The 16,875-nt window shown below is 42.4% G+C and overlaps 1 protein-coding gene across 4 annotated transcripts in view; it reads right to left on the bottom strand.

The window, feature by feature from the left end:
* macf1a (microtubule actin crosslinking factor 1a) overlaps window positions 1-16,875 on the bottom strand; it is a 163,196-nt gene that overhangs the window by 107,419 nt on the left and 38,902 nt on the right. For 2 of the 4 annotated variants that reach the window (XM_029513794.1, XM_029513796.1), the window contains exon 2: window positions 2,483-2,544. In XM_029513794.1, the coding sequence (XP_029369654.1) occupies window positions 2,483-2,544 (62 nt within the window). Of the gene's footprint in view, window positions 1-2,482; window positions 2,545-4,479; window positions 4,821-9,136; window positions 9,276-16,875 lie in introns of those variants that run through there. The other 2 variants (XM_029513793.1, XM_029513795.1) reach the window with 2 other exon arrangements.

Genomic DNA, 16,875 nt, shown 5'->3' on the forward strand with positions numbered 1-16,875 from the left:
GCACTGAGGCAGACTGTAACGCTAAGGACCGCAGGCTAACAGCACCTGGGTGACTGTAACACCTCGGCTCTCGTACCCTGAACACAAATCTGGTTCAGACTGAACCTGAAATAACTAAGACTTTTCATCGATTCAAAAGAGCTTTACATGTTTTCGCCACACATAAGTGAAAGCAGCTCAAACTGTTCTTGACGACCTAAAACAAGCTGATTATGAAAGTGTTGACAGGAAAACTCCAAATTCTGGTTTCGGTGTTGTTTGCAGCTGTTTGGCCTCTATTTTTGCCTGGCACAAATACAGGCAGACAGGTTGAATTTGGTTAAACATCTTGTTAGCTCACCGAGCTGACTTGGTATCCTGCAGGCACAGTATTTGTGAACACTCTGTCAACAATCTGCTAGGACAAAATATGTCAGCAGTAGGTAACTTGAAGGCCAGTGTTGACATTGGGTCCTGTTTGAACTGTACACACACATACCTGTAAACAACCTGCACACCTAAGCAGCCGAAAACATACCAGAGCTGAAATACACACCAGGCAACCGGAAATAATGAGCAATAAGGTCACAGAGTAAGAACCTGGGGGCAGAGATCACCTGTCTGTCTTTGGCTACTTCTCTTTCCTGTTTCTTCATATTTTCATCTTTTTTGTCCCATGAGATAATTTTTCTTGCATATGTCTTTTTCTTCATCTCCTGCTGAACCCCAATCCTGCTTTTTTTTATTTGGTTCTGTTTGCCTTTAAATCCCAGCTGACAGGGCGAAGGTTAGCAGAATCAACAGTCCTGGCTAAGAGTCAATACATGATGTGGGACACACTGACTTACCTCACCCTACATTCTACTCAAGTGCAATGTTGGCACATATTTGTTTTTGAAACTTGACTTCTTTAGCAGTCTAACAGCAGCACATCCTTCAACAGACACCTGTCCTCTGTCTCACCTTCCCTCCACTATTTCACTACTACAGTTCAGGCCAGCACTCGCTTTAATATACACAATTCAATATCACCCCACTGCTAACTGACAGTCTGTGCTCATTAGCGTTCATTAGTTAACCCCCCTAACCAACAGAAGGCAGTGAGTCCCTGACTTCCCATTAGAAACACATGGAAGTTCATTTTCCAGCACTAAAAAATCCTCCCATATTTTCTGCTGCAGCACTCATCTCAATCTCTGACCTACATTTACAGCCAGAGGCTGCTCGGGCAGTGCCAGCTGATATACAGTTACATCCACAGACTGACCACTGTGACAACAGTTGCTCCAGAATTATGAGGTCAGACAGACACTTCATTCCTGAGTCATGTGACAGAAACTCGCAGCATGCTCCCCTCCTCACAGTCCTTACTGCCTGAGTGTGGGTGACAAATGGCACACATACTGTACATAGACACCTTATGGATGTAGTGGTATGTGTATATGTATGCAGATATTAGAGCATATACAGACGTAGGAAGCTACAGCAGCTGTTTGTGAGAGCTGGAGTCTAAAGAAAAAAAATAAATCAGTTTTTCTCTCCTAATTTAATTGTTTTCAGGGGAAACAATCCAACAGTGCAGCATGCAGCATTTTAATTATGTCCTGACGTAGTAGTTAATGTGCACAGTTCCTACATTAACAGCTATCACAGCTTTAAGCAGCTGCTGAGTCAGATCTTACTCATTAAGATGTTTCTTTATTGATGGCTTCAAATGCAACAATCATATTTGAGATCTATCAATCTATTATTTAATATCTACATTCCAGCACACATCTCTAAATTCACACCACTATGAAACACTCATTCAAGACATAGACTGAGTATATTGGCTTTGATTTTCCTGCTTAACGTGGTGGAAGTATAAAATAATAATAATAATTTAATTTCAACGGCATCACTCTCATAAACAAAACAAACAGTGCAATCTGCCCCCAGAACACACAGCACACAGGACTGGAACACCACACAGTCTCAGCTCAGACAGGAAGGGAGAACAAACAGACCAGCAGGGAGTGTTAGTATATATAAATATAGACCATTTCAGCATGATGACACACCATCACAGTAGAGCTAATGTTCTGCGAAAAACACTGATGCTAATATGCAGAGATGTATAAGATTAATGTTGCTTGTCTTGCTCACTTGGCTCCCTTAAATTTCTTAAATTACAATTGTTGGATTAAGCAGACAGTAAAATGAATCCTATTCAGGTTAGCAGGACACGAAGAAGCTATAACTATCTATAAGATTCATCTCACAGTCCAGCGCTTCACAAACTGAGACCTTTCAGTTGTTGGAATTACTGTTTTATGAGAAGGCCAGATTATAGAACAGGAGGATATTACACTTTTATATGGTATATTATGGTATAGCACATCCTTCAGGGCATGTTTTTCATGGTGGTTTATATAGGAAGTTCAAAAATTAATTTCCACAGTAAATGCGATCGAAGTGAAGACCAAACCTTTAGGATTTAATAGAAAATAATACACAGACATACCTTGATGAGATGCTTGTTGACCCATTTTGTAAAGGTTTTCTTCTGCACTCTGTCCCGCTCATCTGAGGAAACACAAACAGAGAAAAGGGAGGAGAATTAATTCATCTAAATCCAGCATGGATGTGGAATTAGTTTCTCTCACAGACACACACACACACACACCATCTTCGGTGTGATGTCTCAGGTTTTTTATTATATTTTATCATATTCAGTAGAATGAAGCAGCACATGATGCAGAGGCTCTTTGAGTTCAAAGTCCTGTTGATAAGAATCTCTACGCCTTCAAAACTTGACCTCTTGTAAAGTCTGGGTCAGCTGTCTTGACAATATATATTACTTGGGTTATCTCTTCCTGAGTAAACTTAAGTTCTGATTTTTTTCCTCTGTTGGCTTGATAAAAGGTTCATTATTTTCTGTTTCTCCTTTTTATTTTCTTTGTCTGTGTGAAGGTCAAACCTTTCTACTGGTCTGTGTGTGTCTCTGCAGTGTGTAACTGAAGTGCGATCTGTAGCCAGCCGGAGATCTCCAGCCAGCATCCACCACAGGCCAGAGGAGTGAGGCAGGCAGGCTAAGAATAGAGCCTGATGCTGAGCCACTCCGTTGATATCTCTCCCCAACCCTCCAACCACCACCACCTCCTCTTCTTCCTCCACAGTGACGGAGCCTCTTTTCCTCTCCTCTGGGACAAAACACAGACCTCTCTTTTTCCCTTCCCTCCATTCTCTTAAATATCTGACCTCCTGCTGAACAGACACTGAAAAATGCTCTCAAGAGCCACCATATTGCATCTTGCTCCAATCGATGATTCAATATAAAATTCACAGCATGTTTTAAATATCAGGTATTTATTAAATCACTTCTTATTTGTGAATGTTTGAAAAAACACATTATCGTCTGAACCAGTGAAAATTGATTCTCATGTCAAGACCAGCACGATGATAGAAGGGGATATTCCCTCCAGTCTGTTCAACAGAGTCAGCTCTGGCCAATCAGAAAACAATTGGCAGCTCACACATCATTTCCTGTCTGTTGTTTATCAGCTGCCATGGTGAAGCTATGACAGATAGCAGCCATGTGGAGAGACAGTATCACTTCCTCCTTGTAAGATCTTGTTATCTCACTCTCTCTCTCTCTCTCTGTGTGTCTCACACTAATTTACACAAACACACACACACAGACTTCCACTAAACAGGTTCGACACTTTTAATTCTCAAGCTCCAAAAGTAGAACGGATTTCCAGAGAGGAAATTCTAATTAGGATTTAGTGGGTCAAAATCTCAACTGGATAAAACTCAAGGCCGACAAACACACACACAGTCACATTTGTAGATACACACTGGTGTCTATATAAGGGGCAAGCCTCCAAGCAGAGAACACACGTTTCAACATACTCTTACAAAATAGTTTCACCACTGCAAGATGCCTTGTTCCCAAACCTGCCGGGTTGGCTGAGCTCGTTGGCCCAGACGAAACTCTTTTGGGTGTTATTAAGTAACACCCAAATATATCGGTCAAATATACTGTGCTACACATTCATCGCTGTGTTTGGCTCATCAGATTCCTCTTGGTGTGGTAATTGGGAGCATTAATCCATCACATATAAGCATTATTATTATTATTATTATTATTATTATTACAACCACACTATAATAACCGAAACTGGAGGTTGAGAAGAGAAGAGATGTTTAAGTGACAGTCTGAGAATGAGGCTCATTCATCTACAGGAGACACACACACCCCTCTACTTGTTGTCCAGACAAAAGACAGTCACACTTGCTCTGTACCCTGACACCAACAATGATTAATCGAGACCACATTCAGCATAAGTGTTGTCACCAGTGTGTGAACAAATAGGAACTGTTCAAACACAGGGTGAAGCACGTGTTGACAGGAGCAGCTCTGCACGGCGGCAGCATGTAAACAACAACTGCAAATACGGCACAGCTACTCTAAGGATATTTACACACATGTAGACACATGCTCAGACACACACTGACCTGCACAGCACATGAGCGAGTACAGGTGAGCATTGAGATGACATTCATTCCTGTAGTCCGGCCACATAGTCCGGCTGAGTACTGTTTGTTCTCCTTTGTATTCAGGCCTTCATTTGATGCAAACTGTGTCCAGTCCGAGACTGAAGTCAGATAATTATAGTGAGACGTCTCCAGCAACAAGCTGCCTCCAAGTGCACAGCAGTGAAAGCTGCCGGCTGAATGTGAGCCAGCGGAAGAACAGTAGCAGGTGCTTCCAGGTTGAGGAGTCTTCTTTTTTTTTTTCTTTAAAATCTCTGTGGTTCACCCATTCTCTCTCCCTTCGTTCACGTCCATGTCAGCCTCTCTCGCCCGGCCTTCTCCCTCTGTCCCTTACACTCTTTCCCAGTAGCAGTTGCTTTCACACGTGTGTGTCAAAGTCAGTGGCAGCTCCTCCCCCTTCAGTCTAAAAAGGACCGCCTCCCTCCCTTCCCTCCCTTGACCTTACTTATACTTCCCCACCAGTCAGCGGCGCAGTCTCTCACTCTGATTCTCTGGCGTCCTCTGTCTCTCGCTCTCTGTTTCCAGGCCACAGCGACTCTGCAGAGCTTCAGGGCTGTTTGCTCTGTTTATCTTTTCTCTTTCTATGATGCTTCTCCTATCTGCGTAGGTAAGCAGCTCTCCTCGCTGGCATGATGATCCACAGAGATGGGTTATTTTTTTTTTATTTTCAATGGTTTAGTTCCCTGCCTTAGAGGACATTCCAGGCAGAGTAGATCCACATTTTACTGACAGTTTTGCAGAACAGGAGGAAGGATACTGTTGTGTAGAGGCGACTTAGGCAGTTCATATCTTGCAGAGGTTGCTAAAAATAGATCCTGCAAAACGGAAATGTTTTTTAAGTCCACCCCATGTCCATTTATGATGACATAATCCACTTCAGCCATCTTTAGATGCCACAAAAGAACACAAGCATTAAAAAAAAAAAATGGTACAAGTAACATTGTTTTGCAATACAATGCAAACACACACAGTTCAGCTTGTTCAAGCTGACAAAAGCCAGATGCAGCTGATCCACAGTTTCCTCGTCTTGACTTCTGCACTATTTCCTGCAATTTTTTTCCTTATGAGGTAAACCAAGAACCTTTTTTCAAAAAAATCAGCAGCCCCAGTCTTTGGTGCTAGCAGTGATGCTAGCTCTGCTGCTTTCTGAAGAAAACAGAGACAGTAACTTAGGCTGAAGCGGACTTAAAGTCTCATCAAGAGAGGCATGGTGGACATTTTTAAAGGAAGACCAGCCCACCAGAGTCATCCATCTTATTAGTTCATGGGAGTGATGAGAAAGGAAGGAGGACTCTGTATATGATGACAGAACAGCTTTGGTCCAGATTCGTGCTGCACATCAAGTAGCCAGCAGTGAATAAGAAGCCTACAAGAGCATTTAAATTTTACTGTCTCAACCTGAAAATATCCTCCAATCATAGCAAGAAAACTCACTGTCCAGATCTGCTCCCTTTCACAGACGACAACCTGAACTCACATTTTCTTCTTTGCTGTGTCTTAAAATAGCTGGAGCAGCCGAGACAGCATCAAAGCACTTCTGAATAATTTCTTAGTTACATAAGTTGCATAAAAAGCAGAGTCAAGAACGAAGCTCAGCTTTGGTCACCAAGTCAAACAATGGCCCTGAGGTCGTGTGACCTGGTCTCATCAGACGGCAGGACAGGTGCAAACACCTTATCAGGCCAGACAGTGACTCACAAACAGTCACAGCCACAACAAGCTCAGGCAGAACAAAACCAGCTCCTCCTCCTCTGTTTCCCTCACGGACAGAGTCACTCCTTTACTTCCATCACTCCCCCGTCCTTTGGGTCCTCTTCCTCCTTGTTCCCTCTTATCTTCAGGGTTCTCCTCTCCTTCTTGTTTCCAGTCAATCTTACATCTCTTTCCATTTCTAAGGGACCGTCAACACTAAAAATACCAGACGGAGCTTACGCCTCTAATTCCAAGCAGCATGCTTATCCCTCCTCCCTCCTTCTCTCCTGTTATCATCTCTAATCTCCCCCTCTTCTGATCCAGCTTCCGGTGTTCTGGCGTTCTCCTTCTCTGATTCAATTAAAATTAAAAGTGGGAGGGATGTTTCCAAGTGTCTTCCTTTTCCTTTGCTAGTCCGTCTCTTTCACTTTCCCTTTCTTTTTCAGTTTCTCTTTCAGATAGGCATGCTCCCAGGGCTCATTTACCCCCACCCCTCTTTGGTGACACTTGGAGCCTGGCACCCTCCTCCATTCCTCTTTTATTTTTTATTTCATTCTTCCCTTCCTTCCGCTTCTTATCCCATCCCAACACTGCATGCTAAATATTTGTAAACAGGACACGCTCACTTCAGATCTGTCAGTTGACTGAAGCAGACACATTGTTTGTTTTTTTTTCCCCATGGAAAATTTAAATGTTCAATATCTGGACATTCTCGCTTCCTGCTTGGTAGCTAATATGATCTGATGACACACGAACCAGCTGTCCAGTTAGCCACAAGCCCTGTCATCAGATTAGGATCCAATCTGCCCAACTGAGGCCACGATGGCAAACATGATGGTTTAAATGCTCTACGATACAATGCTCATCAATAATGATGCTGTAAAGATGTTCAGGTCATCGGCACAGAAGGGTCTTCATGCAGAACTGTCTTTATGTCTCTAAAGATGCACACGCAGACATACACAAAAACCCACAACAGAAACAGATCAACTGCGAGTGAAGATGGGACAAATGCAAAGTCCATGTTAATAAGTGAAGGTAATTCAGGGTGAGTGTGGTTTTGTTACTGACCCACATCTATAGTCAGACTTAATCTGAGAGAGGGTGTTAAATTCAGTAGACATCTCACAGGTGATCTGTCATTCACTAGAATGTTTTGTGTTTATTTGTCGGGGTCCATATCAAACTTTAAGACAGTAGTTTCCAAACTTTTCCAAATTAAATATCTCCAAAATGTTAATGCAACACATTGGACCCTATAACAATATGGACGCCAAATGCTTCCTCTGACCAAAAAACATGGAGAAAGCAATTTTTAACCCCCCCCCCCCCCCCCAAATGACTCGACATGACCCGCTTGTGACGCTTTCACAGAACACACGTGCAGATCTTAGAAATTTTACAGACAACAACAACCTTGAGTTTGTCGCCTTTACACATTTTGTATAAATGTTAACCACATCACTAACCAACAGTGTAGCTGCTACACAAACACACATTCTTACATGCTCGGTTTACCACCATGCCTCTGTTTCCTGTGATGAGAAAATAAGATCACTGACACACTTACACAGCATGGCCACACACACACATATGCAAATTGGAGCTTTGTTACAGATCAACTGCTCATCTAGAACCTAGCAACAAGGTCAAAAACAAGTAATCATGAAAGTCAAGTTTGATGCTTCAGTAATATTTGGTCTCAGAATACAGTTACTTGGAATCGCCCCTGTGTCTCATTATGAGACACACCCAATGTAAGTTTTAACTGGCTGCCGTGTAGTATTCTATACATTTTAACTTACCTTAAATAAATAAAAAAAAAAAACTATTTAAATATGAACAATTGGAAAATATATTTAGGGGCACACGACACAGCTCCACTCCAGTCACCATTTCATCCACTGTGCTCTCACTGATCAACCTAATTGATTTGTCCGTTATATCATGTCACATCTTTCTCTCCTGCTAAATAAGTCAATTGCTGCATCCGAGTAAAATTTTTCCTAGTCAAAGCTTCTCCTGGACTTTTATTAGCCGAAGATTACCAACAGTAACTGAACAGAGGTGTCTAAATAGTTTAGATAATACGTACAGTAGACAGGCACTCACTGAATGTGTATGAGGTTTAATGTAAGTATTAGCACTAAGGCTACACGACAGAAGCCAGGTGGAATTTGTTTAATTCTCTAAAAACATGGTGTTACATCAGTGTTTACCATTAGCTTTGAATAATTAGACACATGACTGGATTGAGCAGCTTACTGGCAGCAAAGCAGCTCGTTGTTTAGTGTGAGAATGAATTCATAAAACAAGACATAGATGGCCGTGCAAGAAGCCAAAGACATAGACAGACGGCTCTCCAGGTTGAATTACATGGATGTGACGACATGATTCCAAAAGTCCATTAAATACAGCCTGTTTCTAGCAAGAGCCAAATATGGCAGATTGAGCTCGGCTGACTCAGAGGGGGGAGGCAGATGCGATACAGAAATCAGGTCCTGAAGCACAATAAGCAGAAAAACTGTGTATCAGTGTAACATGAGATGGAACAGGAGAAAGCTACATGCTCTTTAAAGCAGGACAGGCCGCTTTACATTCCACTTAAAATAGATGCTGCAGTAAGTTTGGAAAGTAGCATCATGCTAACTACTAAACAAGCATATTGAAGAAGTGTGCTAAATTCTATTTGCACTCCATGAAATGCAGAAGGTGATGTGCTGACAGATAAGTGGATTGATCTTTACATAAATGAAGTGGCAGAAGGGGTGGAGTCGAAACAGGAAGCACATGGGGCAAATATCAAAATCTTCCCCTCCACTATCAGATAAAATATAGCTGAAGTAGAGGCAGAGAAAGGAAGCAGAGGTAAAATGTGTTGAGCTAGTCTTCTCCCTCAGCAGCAACAGGATGAAGCCAAGTTTACCTTGTTCAAAAATGGGTGTACGGCGGCGCCGGCGACGGTAAAACCAAAATCCAGCTGCTGTTAGGAAGTGAAAAGTCACCACCAGGATGGGTGTAATGACTGAAGGGTCTGTTAGGTAGTCCATCGTGTCTGACTGATCCACTGATCACTTCAAATGTCTCTATGTCCCACAAAAAAAAAAAATCTGCAGAATTGATTCTAAATGTTCTATACCAAGATAAAAAAAAGAAAAAAAGACGAGTTACTGTAGGTCTCCAGGTAAAATCTCTGAACCAGTGGCTTCCATAAAGGAGAGATTTTCCAGCAGGTTTCTAACAGTCAGTCAGAAGAATCACGAGGAACTTTCTCCTTTCACTTCTTCAGTTTTGACTGGAGGAAAAAAAACCTTTCTTCCTGTGCGATGTACAGCATCACTCTTCTTTCAACATAAAACCACTGCAGCTCAAAACTTCTGAGTCCTTCTCTCCATTCAGAAGCCCTCCCTCCCTCTCTCTCTTTCAATCTCTCTCACTCTCTGACACTCACACTGAATTCCTTTCCACTGAAACAAGCGACCAGACTGTAGCCGTTGCTCAGTGCACCGTTAGAAACCCATTAAATACATGAAATAGGACTAATCACACGGATATGTGCGCATGTGTAGTTGCCTCATACTGTCTGAAGGAAACCACAGAGGAGATGCTCACATTCACCTTCCTCTGTGTGTAGATTTTTTTAGCACATTAGTCACTATATATCTGCATTTATGTCAGAAGAACTATTTTTTACATGTATTTGAATACATACATGTGGCACTTGCATATAATGTCTGTCGCTCTGTACACATGTTGGTGGCAGTTTGTGAACAGTGTATGTCATTGTGCATGTGTGTATGTGTGTGTCTGTTTACCACTGTTGCCATGAGTGAGCAATGCATCCTGGCTGTGACATTTATTCACAGCTATCTTTGAATGATGTCTGCTGACTGTGACGCTAAGTGCAAAAGCTTTGGACAGAGCCAACGGTTAAGTTGAGATGATGATAGTGTGTATAAGTGTGTTTGTGTGAGTGTGTGTGCACACATACTGGACACAAGAGACAGTATAGCATGATTCAGCATGATTCAGGCTGCAGACTGGAGACCAGGGGGTCTTCAAGTTACTCTCACCCTGAAAAGAATTGTTCGTGTGTTTAGTTGTGAGTGTGTGTGTGTTGAAGTTATCCACTCAGCTCTGGAAAAAAAAGAAGCCACTGACATTTTCGTCCTAGCAACCTGTAGACAAAACAATACACAACCACAATCAACATTTCCGCACTGTTGGTGGGGAAAAAACCTCACCTCCAAACTTCAGTCGTCAGAGTAATTTTAATTTGTACTGAAGCCAAATTATTAAGATCAGCAGGGACCTAATATAATCTAATATCAAGCAGGATCTAAACAATTATTCAAGCACGTCCCTGTGGACACAACAGTAATGACTTTCTTTCCCATTACTCTCCGAAAACCACCAAACCAGATCAGATGAGGTAATGGTGCTGTGATGTTGATGCCAGCTGTTAATTTCCTACAGCAACAGAACTTCATTACCAGATTGCTTTCTGCTAAAATAGGCAAAACAAACACAAATACAACATGAACACAAACAAAAACGCTTGTGGCAGAACATTCAAAGGAGTTATTAGGAATGAAAAGAATTTAAAAATATATATCAGAATGTAAGACAATATTTAAGAAAGAAAAGAGGGATCACAGAAAAGAATGAGCAGAAACAATATGAAAAGCTCAACAAGCATGACTCTTGTGGTAAGTAGTGTGTTGCCGCCACTGTGGGGCAGAAGAGACCAACATGTGTGTGTTCGGCTGCTAAACATATCACTGAAACCAATGACAGCAGTGTCACATTAAACCCCTGAAACAAAATATCCGACAGCAGTGATCACTTTGTTTTGTCCAACACAGACTGAATATTTATTTGTTCACTTAATTTGGTAATTTCTTTTTTAACTGAAATACTTCTGGTGTGTTTCATGGGATTGTCAAAAGCTTTGCATCCTGTGAATATACAAAGCAGTCCATTTAAGTTCACATTTTCATATCTATTCCCAACTACACCCAAGATATAGACAACCTGCACTGAGCTTCTCTGAATTTAAGATGTTAATGTGTTATATTACTTCCTAACACTCTGGCTGAATGAAGGCTGTTGCTGTGTTTGCATGAATGTATGTTGTTTTTCAGGGTCAAGAGGTCTGGGTTCCAGTGACAACCCCGACCCCCCCACCCCCCTGCAGAAAATGCTGCGTCTGGAAACTGCAGCTACAAACGCAAAGATGCAACCAGGGTGTAACAAAGCCTGGGGATGATGTCATACTACAAAGAATAGGAGGGAGAAGAACGACGGAAGGAGGTGGAAGAACAAGAAGATGGAAGAGTGTGGGAAGCATCAAGGGAGACGAAGAGAGAAACTGCAGCGTTATTGTGAGGCCTGTTTTTGTATCATCTGTTTGTGTTGGTTAGTCAATGACTCTTTTCATTCAGATATCAGAGAGAGAAATCTCACACTCACTCCCTGCTCCACACAAACACCAAAAGAGACAACTAGAAAGACAGACACAAAAACACACACCACCTCTTGTGATTGATGAGCACACACTCACAACTGTCTCTGCTTTCACTGTACTGGCACAATATGATCCATCTTCTGCCTTTCACACGTTAAATTATGTGGATCTCTCTCATATTGCTCCACTTGGCTCTAAGATGACCCCGTTCACTTGCACACATCGTCTTTTGTATGTCCAACAGCAGCCTGTCTCTCCCTCCCCCAGTACAGCTCAGGTCTCCCAGTCATCAGCATCCTTTACATAGATAGTCTAGACGCCAACAAGGTCACCCTGACACCAGCCTTCCTCCTGTCAACTACAGCTCAGAGCAGGAGGAAATGCGTTATAGAGGGCAGAAATATGCCCAGACTTCACGACCTCAATACCCAGCGTTGCTGCCATGTGCCTGCATCTGTGTCCTGTGACAAACAAGTTTCTTCCTCACACACTGGGAGATATAAGCTGAACCATAAACTGATCTGCATTTGTAAATGTGCTGCAGGCAAGCCACACAAAAGATGTTCACACATGCTGAACAGCCAAATCAGCTGGGATCATTTTACTTAGTTTTCTCACCTTTCATCTTCTAAATAATAAAAAGTGAGCATGTCCAGTAGGGTTAGGGTTAGGGTCATTACTTTCACTCACCTGGCAGACACTTCTGCCCAAACGACATAAAAATAATGCTGGTCAGTGAAAAGTTCTTGGTAATGATATTACAAAATATTATTTTAACAGTTAGGGTTACAATGCATGGAATTGTTTTGGTGAACATAAAAATACGAAAAATTCAATTACTTCAAAAGCAATGTGTCAAAAAATATTGCTGTTTGTTTGGCAGAAATATCAAAAACAACCTATTTAACAGTTAGTGAGGCAGCGGCCCAGCTGTGTGGAGACAATGCCAACTGCAGGAGGAAACAGCATATAAATATGTTGACAAAGGGGGGATGAAGAGTGGGAGCAGGATGAGGAAAAGGACAGTCAAACATCACAATGATGAATCCTCTGACCTTGCACTTTCATGTCCACATATTACAACAACAATTACAGCTATCTCCTCTCTCTTCCTCTGCTCTGGCAGAATAAAGTCTGCAGTATTTACATATAATGACACGGACACTGACAACTCTGTGGCAGCTTTGTGTTGAGAATTAACGTGGTGCTTTTACGAGACAATAAAACATCTACTCTGATGTGACCATGACACGTCACCACTGCCCGACAGCCTCCTACAACGTTCCCCCGGCAGCTGCGTTACCTCTGACCTTTCCACTGCTGAAATGCAGCAGAAACACTTCCTGATGGGAAACTGAGCCGGCCACCAGAGTCCTGACCTGTTGCAGAGGTACCAGGAGGCTTCAGACATAATACTGCACACACAAGGAATGTGGAACAAGGTGGATGTAGGTGAGAGCAAGAGAATACTTGTCCATGATTTAATGAAACATTTCCATAGTACAGTCAACGCAGTGAGGCACCTGACTGTTTGGAGCTCAGCCACTGATATACAGGCAGTGAAATTATTCCGGATGCCTGAAGCAGTGAGAGTAAAGGAGAGGTAATTCTGTTAGCAGCACAATGATAAATGGGTGGCATTCAGGCTGCAGAAGTTTGAGCCACTTTGAAATGAATCCAAACTTCAAACTCATGTCCACTGCAGTATCAAACTCTGCAGTTGGAGGGCGCTCTGCGTCCAGTCCACTGCTGGAGCAGGATTCTCTTATGGAGCTGAAAACTCCAAAGCAAAGTTTATTCTCCCTGCAGACCCAGAATGTGCTGGTGTTTATCTCAGGTCGAAACTTGGTCAGGTTACCTTGTTCTATTTACTGGTGTTAAAAGTTACCACCAACACCAACAACCAACTTTGAAAGTAATTACAATTCCAGTACAGGAAGCAGAATAATGAAACCAAACACACACACACACACACGCACGCACGCACGCACACACACACACACACACACACACACACACACACACACACACACACACACACACACACACACACACACACACACACACACACACACACACACACACACACACACACACACACACACACACACACACACAGTCTAACTTTCCAGACAAATTGATTTGGCAATGCTAGGTCACACAGACATGAGCAGTGAACCTGGTGATCCAAGACACAGCGAGGCGCTGGGCATTATGATCGCTGGACCTTATCCAGACTTCACTGACATCCCTGTTATCGCCACAGCAGATTTTTAAGGTTAGCTCACCGAAACTTTGCCATCCTTAAACTGGATTTTCAGACTTTTACTACGACATGACATTTACAGGAGATTTAGTTAAGACTTGGATTCTAATAAAGGTCTGCTGTTCCCATTATTTTAAAGAGGGACCAACATGTTATACTGTATTGTATTTTGTTACTATAGTATAGTGTAGCATCCATTGTTATCTGCTGTGGTTTCTGTCAGCGTTTGATGAGCATATCAAAAGCTCCCAGTGCTGCTGACAGCTACAGTAACTTAGATATGTTTGGACAGGGGAACTGAGGTGATCTAAAGAGCAAGCAGGAAGAGAGCCAGGAGCCCTCAGAGAGACAGAGACAGAGACAGTCAGCCAGTTAGACAGACAGACAGACAGCGATACCCTGCAATGCCATTAAGAGATTAGAGAAGAGGAGGGGTGGGGATGAAACAGGAGAGGATACGGGAGTGTGACCCCCAGAAAGACTAACCAAGATGGATTAACAGGAGTTGACTTGAGGACGCACGCAAACACACAAAACACAGGCGTGCTTTATCACTTAGGAGATGACAAGTGGGAGATTGAGGCACCTGAAGACTTGAGGTCAGCAAAAGCCAACGTTTCTTAGATCCTGCTTGAACTGGAAGCTCACAGTGATAACATTTATCTTTTGAAAGCGTCCTCTGACAACAGCTCCTACCTGTTCACTCAACACAGGCTGAATGAAAAAGACTCTTTACATTTTTTCTCACTCTGCCTGGGGCAGACACAAGGCCACAAGAGGTTTTTAATCAAGTATATTTGAAGTGGGTGTAAAAAACTGCTGCTGCTGAATCAACAATATCAAAAGAATAACTTGGTTTCCAACCTTTCTTGTAGAACAAAATGAAATTCCTGAAAAATGAGCAGGAATTGTTTCAAAACAAAATTCACTCACACACCAGAGCCAAAGGTGCTGCTACCCCTGACCCCTGTCTCACCCTGCATACTGAAGGAAAAGAACAAACCATCCATGATCTACTCCCTCTGGGACACACTGACACACACCAAAAATAGGCATCATACTGTATAACATTAGGGGGATATCTGGGTTATTTTACAAAGAATTCAACACAATTTACAGTTTTACCATTCAGTAAATAAACTCATCTTTGCCAATACTCCTTTAATGACAAGGCTAAAAATGAACAGAGAGGAGCAGTGCTGTATGTACTGGTGACGAGAGCCCCCTGTCCCATCACGGCTAATTTGATGTTACATGAAAGTTCGGTTCGGTTCGGGTCGCTGCAGCAGAGGCTCACTGAGCCTGGCTGGAAGGAAAACCACATGACCTCTGTGACCTGCCCGTGTCACACCATCAGACTCAGAAGCAGCATGAAAACAGTGATGTTGACCTCTAGGGCTTTAACTGCCCGGTCAAAGACCCCCTCAGGGTAAGGGCAAAGGATCATGTTGACATGTCTGTGTGTGTGTGTGTGTGTGGACTTCAGCATGAGCACCTAGGTAATCTAATCACACAATTTAAAAACCCTTTTCCTGTCATTACCCTGCAATCAAGACTTAAATTTCACATATCAAGTCCTCCAAATATCAATTAAAACAAATACACACACACACACACACACACACACACACACACACACATACACACACATTTCTCTGCTATACCAGAGAAACTAGTAGGAAGAAAGAGAGGGAGAGGAGGAAGAGTTGTCAGCCAGGATGGAAGAGAGAAGAATCTCATGGATGGATGGTGGGAAAGGAGGGAGGGGGCAAACTTTGGAAGAAGGGGAGAATGAAAGAGCGATAGATTTATGACCCCGTGAGAAAATAGAAGGCTCATCCAAACCCCTTTGGTTTTAGGGCCTTAGTTAATCACAGGTTAATGAGCAAGGACATAGAGCCAATGGAAGAGAAAGGCAAAGAAACTGAAAGAGAATAGAAGATTAATGAGAGGGAAGGAAAAAAAATGTTTTCTAATTGAGATTAATGAGTGACGTAAGCAGAAAACAATGACAGAAGAAAGTGAGGGTGATGGTTATAAACAAGATTAGAGGCTGAGAGGAGAGGAGGAGATCAGGACAGCTAAAAGAAAAAAGTGCTTGAGGAACCAAGAACAGACGAAATGTAAGTGAAAGGGTGAGGAAAAATAAAAATGAGCAGGAGGTAAACAGAAACAAAGGAGAAAAAAAGAGAACTGCAGGATTTCCAGAAAATGTTGAATTAGCTTTTTGTTGCTGTTTAATGTGTTAAATGAGTTAGCAGTTCTTTGCGGCTCTACTCCACGCTGTGCTCTGAGATCATCATCACATCATCTAACATGTTAAAACACAACAGTAGTCACAATAAAAGTTCTACCTAGTTAGCTGATGTTTAGCAGGTGTTATGTTAACCATGCTCACCATGTCAGCACAAATATTTGCACATTAACACAAAATGAAGTTGACTTTACTTAATTCAAAAGTTGCATTGGGGACATAAAAGGTCAAGGGATCAACAAAGTGATTTGTTTAAAAACTAAACAGTGAACAATTAAATTCAGCCCAAGTTTCTATGAAACTTGTAGAAGCACTATGGAGAAAAATGGTCAGTTAACTCCTCGTCCAACAGTGGCAATATTTTTTCCAGGACCACCCAATACTGAGACAGCTCACTTTACTTCTATCTGACTTCTTCTGTCTCTTACTACATTAGCATCTTTTAGCTGCATATACACAGAGCAGAGGATGAATAGGAGGGTTAGAGGGTTAGGAGGAGAGCCAAGGAGAAAAAGCAACATATCCTCAGTGCCGTGAGAGAGATGAAGACGGGGGACTCAGACGATGAGGTCAGTGGATGGGAAAAGACGAGGCCGGGGGAGAAAGACAAAAAGTGAGTGAATGAAAGGGGCAGGGGCAAAGAATGTGAAGAGTGTACACAAATACAGGGGACCTGAA

The sequence above is a fragment of the Echeneis naucrates genome, chromosome 11 (assembly GCF_900963305.1).
Source record: "Echeneis naucrates chromosome 11, fEcheNa1.1, whole genome shotgun sequence".
NCBI lineage: Eukaryota > Metazoa > Chordata > Actinopteri > Carangiformes > Echeneidae > Echeneis > Echeneis naucrates.